Source organism: Chenopodium album, chromosome 11 (genome assembly GCF_948465745.1).
Source record: "Chenopodium album chromosome 11, dcCheAlbu1.1, whole genome shotgun sequence".
Lineage (NCBI taxonomy): Eukaryota > Viridiplantae > Streptophyta > Magnoliopsida > Caryophyllales > Amaranthaceae > Chenopodium > Chenopodium album.
The window spans coordinates 50,663,174-50,673,846 of NC_137844.1; the positions used below are offsets into that span (position 1 = coordinate 50,663,174).

The 10,673-nt window shown below is 33.6% G+C and overlaps 1 protein-coding gene across 1 annotated transcript; it reads right to left on the reverse strand.

Annotated features, from left to right (window-relative positions):
- Positions 1-431: 431 nt before the first annotated feature.
- Positions 432-9,231, reverse strand: LOC145567694 (SPX domain-containing membrane protein At4g22990-like). Its single transcript, XM_081627045.1, has 11 exons — positions 8,922-9,231; positions 7,530-7,592; positions 6,503-6,623; positions 6,093-6,404; positions 5,885-5,989; positions 5,339-5,796; positions 4,895-5,190; positions 4,137-4,345; positions 2,529-2,719; positions 2,015-2,148; positions 432-959 (listed from the first exon to the last, which is right to left on the reverse strand). Exons 2-11 carry the CDS (start codon positions 7,580-7,582, stop codon positions 721-723), a joined length of 2,118 nt encoding a protein of 705 aa, XP_081483171.1. The 5' UTR covers positions 7,583-7,592; positions 8,922-9,231; the 3' UTR covers positions 432-720.
- Positions 9,232-10,673: the final 1,442 nt, after the last annotated feature.

Consider the following 10,673-nt stretch of genomic DNA (forward strand, 5'->3'; position numbering starts at 1 on the left):
GAGTAACAATATACGTGTTTTACCTCTGTTACAAAATAGTTGCATCAATATACTTTCAACACTATAAAACAAGTGCTTCGAGTACATTTGCTAGACAACTACGAGTACACACAAATGCTTTACTACTAAACTAGCACTGGTTTCAACCATCAGGCCCATATCTATCACTAAGCTGTCGAGACAGAGGACAATAGAGTTCTAGATAACTACTAAACAGAACATGAACTGCACAGCCTCAAAAAGACAGTTCATCCCCAATTTCAGATAAACAATTGATTTTAGAATAAATCAATACATTGATTCTGTGCTTTATCACTAACATCATATTTCAAGTATTGGAAATTTATACGATTTACGCATTTCGAGTTATCTAGAGTACGTGTATTCACCCCAATTTCCCACGACACTATTAAGTACTCCGTATATCACTGTTATCAAATATTGAAAAATTTCATGTATTAGGAATTAAATTTCAAAAAAGCTGCACAGAAATCATGCAGAAAGTGGCAAATTACAAACATTATTACTGCCCACAGCAAACCACCTCAAGTATTAGCTAGTTGAGGGCAAACTAACAAATAGGCCTATCTTGCCCTACAATGAATATACAGCAAGAATTGAGAAAAATCAAATTTTAAATACCACCAAAAATTTGAGACTTAGGAACAGATGCAGAAGATGCTTAGGACTGTAATAATCTAGTGCTACTGAAAAGACCGATCAGTACAGGGAGTTGTAGGTGTAGCAAGTAGCAACTATGCAGCCAATGCAGATGAATAAAGAAGGAAGAAGAGTCAAATTCAATAGAGTACTTTGACCCAAGAGCCCAATCAGGGTGATTGTGCCATCGGCAACCACTCTTGCCAGAGTTCCAGCTTCCGTTGATAATAATCCACCATTGTATGTTCCACGTGAGAGTCTTGATGACATAACCCGAGAGAGGAGTGACAGGTTGACCCCTAAAGATCCAAAGTTTATTGAGTTTCAAGAGAAAAGCCATGAAAATTTATAAATATAATTAAATTAAAAATAAAGGCAGATACAAGCAAATTGCTAGGGAGAAAGAGCTTGCAATGATTCATCAAAATATTAACTTATCAGGTTATTCTACCTCCGTCCTGTATAAAAGACTTGCAAAAATTAAGCAACAGGAGAGGATACATCTTAATCAATAAAAAGCTATACAAATTCTAGAAGTCTAAATGACTAAATCCTGTTTCTAAGTGGTAATAAACAAGAACAGCAAGGAATAATTAGTAACCAAATAATGCCAATTGTAAAATGAAGCTTGTATTTCGACATTTTAGGAAATTAAAAGCAGTCGGCATTACTATGAGAGGTCCCCAATTCTCCATTTAAGCCAAAGCTCAGGCTGTCTATACCACCATAAAAATTTCACAAAAAGACAACTTTCAATGACTGCCAAATGATTTTGCAATATGCTTCCAATTTGTCTGAAAATGACTATCTAATCTACTACTTCGTACTAGTTTATGAAATATTTGCAGCTGTTCATTCTAAGGCATATCAAGTTGACCGAATATACTGATGCCTAAGGTGTCAAACGAAATAAATTTGTTTAAAATCGTATAATTTTAAGCTACATGCAGCTTATTACGTGTTCATTAGTAGGAGTATCATCTACCAAGGTTAACTCTCATTGTTTCAGTCAAAATCCTACATGCATCTCATAGCTCAATATCAAGCATACAATAACCTCCTAATTCCTTAAACAAAAGACAAAGTATGTCGGGAGAGAAAATGTTAATATTACCAAACCATTAAATCACAAAATAGACTACTCCCAGGGTTCAGGAAAAAAAAAGAATTTGTGACATGTATAGCAGTAATCCCTTGTCTGTTTGCTTTATATCCCTCCTAAATCTATAAGGTTCCACATGGATGCTGGTCAGTTATGCCAACTCTCCATTCCAGTACAGTAAACTTCAAATTCAGGAAACTAATTGAAAGTACAGTTTACAGTATGGATATATGTGGTAATAAGAAACCTTACCCTCAAGAACTTCAGCAGAGACAAACATGATCAAGCCTGAACAGACATATTGGGGCACAGTATACGGAATTATTAAGTTGAAGCTTAGCACGATGCCAATGCAAACCATAATCTCAGACGCCAATAAAATTTGCCTGCAACCAGATACAAGTGTCAAAATATATAAAAAAAATCAGCTACTACTGGCAAACAGGAATAGCTTACCAATAAAACAGCTAACTTGCTCCAAACTTCTTTTGATCTAACTTCCTTTAAAAGGTAATTTTAATTTAAAGTCAAGGAGCTAATAGAAAAATCTTTATAAGCTATTGAACAATTTGCGATACAAAGGAACACCTAAGAAAAGCTGCCAGTTGAAGTGGTGACTTTATTTATTGATCTCAATTTTATCCACTCTTTTAAATCCTCTTTGGGCAACAAAATTTGACAGCTTGAACACACTAAATTTTATGTGCTCCCATTGGAAGACATCATATTTTTATACCAAATTATGAGGATAATCAAGAACAATCACCTCTCCTGAAACATGTTACTGATGTAGCTCCCAACAATAATATTCACGGGAAGTACTGTCAGTCCAAGGCAGGCAAGGAAAATAGACACTGAGCTTGTAGACCAACCAAAGTAGTATGTCGTAACAACACTAGATTCTGAAAGTAATATCTCCATTGCATACTTAAGCATAAAATAAATCAATAATTGGACCTGAAAACATCAGAAAGGAAAATGCAAAGTCAGTAACAGAAAAACTTAAGACAGATGATTGTTACAGTTTCTATTTACTCCACCCATTCATAAAAATAAACAATTTGCCACTGATCATGTAATCCTAAAATATTTTTTAAAAAACATATAATATACATATAAAAATAACAAAAACTTGATGAAAACGTCCTACCATGATCTCTTTTGTTAGGAAAGTAGAATGTAACGAAAGGAGATGACGGTGAAACCAATCAAGCACAAAATGTTTTTTAAAAGACCTACAGACTTCAACGACTTGATAATATTTTCATGGAGACTTAAACAATGAATCAACTAGGAATGAAATAAATTATTATAATAAAAAAAAACTCTGTAACTAAAATAGAAATTTCATCCGTTGATATTTGTTTACTCATATAATCATGATGGTCACAAACAGGGGGAAATAGGTAATCAAATGGACTCAAAAAACCTTTATTTTCTTCCTAAATGTAGAGATCACCCAGAAAAGAAACAAATAGAAGGAATTGTGAATTGTGATATTGTCAACCCCCATATCAGAAACAAAAGCTTCCTATATTAATGTGTTTAACTAGTTCCTATTTGGCTTCCTGATTTCCTGAATCCTGAAGGTGGAACATTAGATAACACACGCACCTTATATTTCTATGTTAAATGTGCAAAACAAAAATATATTAGAAGTTAAAGATGCCTGTCTTATATAAAGACATATCTAGCCATTATTTTGGCCATCACCATAAGTCCATAATAACCGAAGAACCAAGTTTCTTCAACTTAGAAGGAAATATACTTCAAGGCACATTTCTGCTCAGCAATCTCATCACAAGCAAAACTCTATTTCCATCATCAGCACTTGCAGTGAGAAAGTTCTAAAGATTTTTGGCCCAGTATTTGCTATTTTTTTTAGTCATGATGACAACATTATTAATCATCTTTAGCCAGTTGACCCAGTTATAAACTTATAATCAATATCAGAATGCTTTTCCTTTAGTTTAACAGCACAAAAAACCTAGGCCTACCCAACCAGATTAAAACAGTAAATGCCTTTAATTTAAACATGAAACCTGGAGGACATCAATTCACTCAGACAGTCATAAGATATTAAAACTGAACCATTGAAATTTAGAGTACTAAAAGGAATGTGATGTTGTCAAATTGATATATGCAACTGAATTTGCATTAATCAGCTCATTAGCACTATCAAAGATTATACCAATTACCAAGTAAAGTGAGTTACATATCATAATGTCAGTATTCAATAGTTAAGTCATCCATGAGGACCATAAAAATATCATGTTCCAGCAACTTTCTCCATTAAATAAAACACAGTCCAAGCTGAACACTGTACACAGTATGGCAAAGGTATAGAAGTTCTGGTAACCATTTGGTTGCATACCTTAATAGAAGGTGTGAGCAATCTGTAAGCAGCTGCAATTGAAGTGACTGGCTCACGGGAATCTTCAGGAGCTTCTTCACTCTCATCTGCATCACCATCATCATCATCATCATCTCGTACCTTTTCTTCTGAATTTCTTCCATTCTGTTCTGATGTCAAAAGCAAAGGTTGCTTAACACCTCTCTCCATAACATCACTCTGCTTTGTTTCTGTCAAAGAAAATGGCTTGGCTGCTTAATACTTTAACTTTCTCAACAATATAAAAGTACAACATCATAACAATGTAAATGCAGTCAACATAAGAACCAACCAGCAGATACATAACTCCAACGTAGTCTATTTTGCTAGGGAAAACTACTACTTTATCCAAATTAAGGAATAGTAATAATGTGAAAAAAATTAAGCAAAAAAAATTGATAATTTATGCTCTCTTAGCAATGGAGATCCCATTATAGTTCTCATTGGTATTTGAATTTAACATTAATTTCACACATTGCCAAGTCTAGTCAATGAAACAGGGGAGTTTCAAATATGGAAAAGGAAACCAACAAGAATGGCATCATAATATTTTCCATATAAAAACACTGATGTCTAGTCACCAGTTCAACATCGTCAAACTACACAGCTCAAGGCAACCCATCAGCAACTACAATTTTGCAGGATTCAAACCATTTAATTGCTTAATCAATTATCATACTTCTCTAGAGTCTATAGTGAATTTCTTTCTAATTCGTCCCTGAGTCCTATAAAAAGCATACCTGTTGTAGACTGTTGTTCCACATGGTCGTCCTCATGTGCAGGTTCTTTAAATGCAATCCACAGCCAAACTAAATAGAGTAGCCAGGCGACTGCCATAATCCAACCAGGCAGGGTATCCTGGTTGAAGGTCCAGTTAAAAAGCTTGAAATTTGTTTGAAGTAAGCCAGCAAGAGCAGGACCACATGCCATTCCAAGAGCACTTGCACTGACGAAACCAGCTGATGCTTGCATTCTAATCTTAAGAGGCACACAGTCACTGATGTAGCGCCGGTTAACTGCTCTAGCAGAACCCAATCTGAAAAATAAACAATTTTGCTAAACCATCCAAATCGTTGTTCCCAACAAAAGACACTTGCCAACAAAGAAAGCAATAATACGTATAACAAATGCAGAATAAGCCATTATTCTGGTAAGATCCAAGTAGAGAGACAATCTCAACATACCCACAGAAAATACGACCAATCAAGAGAATCCATATAGAGTTGAAATCATAAGCCATTGCATACATGACGTTTCCCACAAAAAGAACGATGCTGCTGAATACAAGAGGTCTGAAGTATGATCTGTTAGACCAGGCACTAAAATACACAGAAGAAAAGACTTGTGCAATAGCCATTGCCCCAATAACAATACCACAGACGGTTGCAGCAGCTCCAAGGCTCATGGAGTAATCATCGGCAGTTGGAACAATAATATATGTATTGATCATATATAAAAATGTGTTCGCTAAGTTCAAAATAAGTGACATATAATTGTATCTTTTGTCATCTACTTGCTCCTCAACTGGACTTGGTAATATCTCCTCCTGCATGATAAGTGCATGTTGTGCCATGAAGTGAAGGAAATTCGTTGAGTAGCCCAACCTATCTACAGCTGATTTAATCGAATCAATTACAGGATCCTGCATAACATTTTAGCAAATGAGCAAGGAATGCTCAACAAATTGAAATAGCAGAAGCATTCAATCTAGCCAAAAATTAACAAGCAACCTGAAGGGGAAAAGCGGGCTGATCATAAATTGAAGCATAGCTTCCTTGACGCTCCTGCAGGTCTCCAAGATTGCGAGTAATAGCTCCCACTACTGCTCCTATTCCCTGCTCATAGTTGAAAATCATGTAAGTGAAAAATGCTAGAATTAAGATCCCTGTGTAATTTGAAGACTGGCATAAAAGTTTTTATCAGACTTTGTAAACTCACCACATGCTTGAACACTTGCTGGAGCTGGGAATAAGGATGATTAGCACGTGTTTTGACATAGTAGTTAGTGAAACTATATCCAAATCGTTTATCAAACTTCTTAAGAATCTTACGAAGACCTATCGCATTAATCTCAACAAAGTAAAGAAGCTTTAATAGATCCAGCCCAACTTCTCTATATGCTTCCCGTAATTGACATATTGTTGCTATGTCAGACTGTTGATCAGGAGAGTTATGCTGCTCACCAAGCTTGGCTAACCTCCCAGCGAGTAGCCCTTGTTGTTCCAAAAGGAAAAGGACAATTTTTTCGATCTACACATCAGATCATAGTATATGATTATATTACTACTGGAGTTCAAATTGAAACTCAACCATCAATCTAAGAACAATCAAAAACCTTATTTCCTTACCTGAATATCTAGCATTCTTGAGAAGTCTTTCAACACCTGCCGTTTGTCCAATGTTCCATTCTTTATATGTTGAGCATATTGCTTGACTTTCTTCTTCATTAATTTGTAGTCAATATAATACCTGAAACAAATAATAAACCCTCAAATAGATTAAAATCTACTAGAACAGAAGAAGCTAAATGACCATCAACATTGACACGACAACAAAATAAGGCGTCAAACATCATGTCCATATAGAATCAGTAATGCAACCAAATACCTTCCACTGATTGTGTCATTGTGTGTCTACATCATAAAATCGATGTGAAAAATGCAATAAAATTGTAATTAGATTCCATACTTTAGTTGCACAAAGTAGCACCTCTGTGTCTGTAAAACACCTGAACAAAAGCTTCATTCATCATAATACTCATGGTTTCAAATCTTGAATAAGGTCATGATAGCAGTAACGGTCGTAGAACCACTTTTGTGGATAATGCGGATAGTTTGCTGCCTAATATCTCAGTCTTGGTAAGTTCAAAAACCTTAAGAAGGCGTTAGACACAAAATACTATGACACTAACGGCCCCAGCACAAGTATATCATACCTGATACCACAAATCTCTTTCTCATTCTGCAGCTATACATATACCATGTTTTTAAGGGGAAAAAAAGCTAATAAATATAACATAAAAGTACACACAGTTCCTGACTTATACTAAAGTCGTAATCTTCTTTTGCATCTTTTCAGGAGAGTTAATGAAACAATGGTTTTAACTTCAACAACACCATCCAAAAAAAAACTAATCATTCAGTGAATATATTGTTTTCTTGTTAGTATTTACATTCCTTGGCTATCCTTGGCCCTCATTTTACCATTTAAAAGTGTTATATCACTCTGATCAGACAGCAAATTTCAACACAAACAGTAATTTCTTTGTTGGATTCAAAAACTACAAGCTATACTTATCAAGAATTAGAAAACTAGAAACAAAAAAGTATAGCAATGTTAAAAAAGCCGAAAATTCGAATCACAAACGTAACATACCCTTCCCATTCTTGAAGTTGCCTTTCTTTTAACTTCTTCCCAAAAGCAACCATCGTGAATGATCTGATAAACAGCAAGAGATACAAACGATCAGTCCTTTGGTAAAATGCAAATTCAAACCAGCTCCTTTCAAAACACTACAAATATACCAAGTGTAAAGATGTTATTGGCTGCTAAACTACTGACCAAATCATAAACACCTTTGCTCCCTTAACGATGCAGTCTAATAGAGAGAAGATAACTCTACACTCTCAATAATTAAACAAAAAACGTCTTTGTAAATTAATGCCACATCTCTCACCATTTTAAATCATGTCTTTCCCTGAATCTGTCAATTGTCAACAACTTAGTTGCCATGCATCATTAAGTAACTGTGTCAATTGAGATTAGGTACCATTATCTTCAACTGGTTGAAAATATCATAAAATGCTTAAAATATAACACCAAAAACACATTTTTTATTCTTTTTAATAATTTTTTTTTGGTGAATAGGTCTCCAAGTATGTCCATCAAAGTTTTGTTGAATTCGCCGTGAATGAAAGTATCCTCATCAAGTCCATCCTTCTAACTTCTTATCAACATACTAACAATTATCACAAAAAAAAATGAAAATTGACTGTTCTTCAACGAATATAATGACGAAATCTCGTAATTTTCATCAATGCCTACGTAATTATATACCCCCCATCCCCTTATCATACAAACACGGCAACCCATTCTGATGTCCCATCTATTCGAAAGATCCGTTCTCCCCAGAATATATTAATATAACAGAACAACCCGAAAAATAGACAACTGGAAGTAGTAGCAAATTTCTTTACAATTAGTACCCCAATTATTCAATCAATTCAGAATTTACATACAACAGCTTAATTACTTCTCATGAATTACTAATCTATCGTATTATAACGGAAAATGATATATGTAGCCCTCTTAAAACTGAAACACTCGTATGAATACACGTGATTTTGTCGTAAATTCCTAAATTAATAATTCAACAACGAAGAAGCTACCACGATCATATAAACAAACAATCGCAATAAATTCAACTACTATCAGACGAGTCCGAACTGAGCAAGAATAATTCAGCTCTTCATTTCCAATCAAATCAATAATTTAATAAACCTTTAAAATTCAATAAAAAAAAAACAGTCATATTCGACTAATCAAAACCACAAGTTTAAAGTCCAAATTAAATTAAAAACCACAAAAATACAAATAATCATTATAAAATCAATAATTAATAAATTATTAAATAAAAAACAGGCTATTGTCACGCCATTAATACACTGAACATGCAATTATAAAGAAGAACAAGCAATTTATCAATTACAAAAATCAAGTTGACATTAAAAAAAAAAATCAATTGAAAAATAGAAAACAAAATTAAACCTGAAGAAAACGAATCGAGAAGCGTCGTAATTAGATGAGCATCAACAAACAGAGATTTGCGATGAAATTTTGAAAAAATCAGCAGATTTTGCGGCAAATTCGAGGAGAGAGAAAGTGAAAAAGAAGACGGCGATTTAAAAAAGTGGATGTGTTAATTCGTCGCTTTATTTCTGTTGCTTTTTTATAGTGAGTAGTACTACTTCCGTATCGATCATGTAACAGAAAAAGAGGAGAGAGAAAATTGGAGAAGCTGCCGCCAAGATAAGTATGAAATATGAATGTAAGATGAAACTATACTACTAGTCTACTAGTACTAATTTTTAATTTTTTTTTTTTTGAAAAGTTTATTTAATGAAAGTTGCTAAAGTTCTATAAATAGACATTTTTGGAGTATAGTATATTTGTGAATTGTGAGGTATGATCATATAAGGTGTGATGAGAGTGAGGCCATGTTATGGTATTCAAAGCTTAATACATGTGGATCTTGTACAATTTTCTTATTATTTGATTTAATTTTTGGTGATTTCATATGATTTGATCTAGTGTTTATTGAATTTTAAATTTGAATTATTTAGATCTGTATTAAAGGTGTAATTAAATGAACGTGTTTTACAAGTGTGAATTTTGCATGGATGCAAAAAACTTTAATTTATAATTAAGAATTGATACTTATAATACCTGAAAGGATACGTTCTACTTGATTTTTACTTATCTAAACTTATTCAATCGTATCTTAACTTACATCGAATATTAACTTATTTGAATCTAAAATTATACTTTGTATCGATCGAAGATGTGTGAAAAATTGACCTGATTCGACTTAATTCGATCAATTTGGAAGTAACCCTATTTAAATTTCAATTTGTACAAGCACAATGATTTAGCATAACTCAAACTTAAAGTAGGCCCAAATCAACTTAACCCAAAAGTGAATGCCTCAAATTTCAATCAATATGGCACAATACCATTACTCAACCTTACCCAATTGAATTCGACCTAGTTACTCAAATTGACACCTCTATGTACGAGAGTTACATAAACCGATATATGGTTCAATAACTAAATTAACAAATGGAATTACCTTAAAAAAAAAAAAAAAAAAAAAAAAAAAAAAAAAAAAAAAACTTATTTTTATAGGTAAAATAACACTCTGTACAAGATATCACCCTAATCTCTCATTATTTATAAAGCTAACCATTTTACATTTATAAAATGATAATCATACGTGTAATATATAAAGTTAAATCGTGTATTGTGTGCATAAAACAAAACAAAGATAGAGATTGAGATGATGGAGTAGTGACTTCGCTTCCACTTTGCGTCCTTGTATCCCTAAGATCTATGAATCAAACCTTATGGTACTTATTTGAGGAATTTTCCTTATCTCATCCCTCGAATGAATCCCCTTCTTCTTATCAGAAAAATAAAATAAAACAAATCAAAGATTAAACCCTAGAGATAAAATGGTGCCGCTTGGAATCAGCTCCATGATTCCGTGTTTCATGTCAATTCTTTAAGATTCCAATGGGTTAAGCGTTGGAGCGGGACACTAAGCTGCCTGAGTATGCATGAATGCAGCACCCAATTATGAATTATTTAGTGGCTACAACATGTGCCATTTTGCAAGCAGTGAAAGGTCCATCTCATTGCTACGACAGAAGACAAACTTTGCCCTCATCTAATTTAATTTGAGACATACTTACCAAATAAGGTTTAATTTAAATATGGACTACAATTTAACTTTTTAGACTT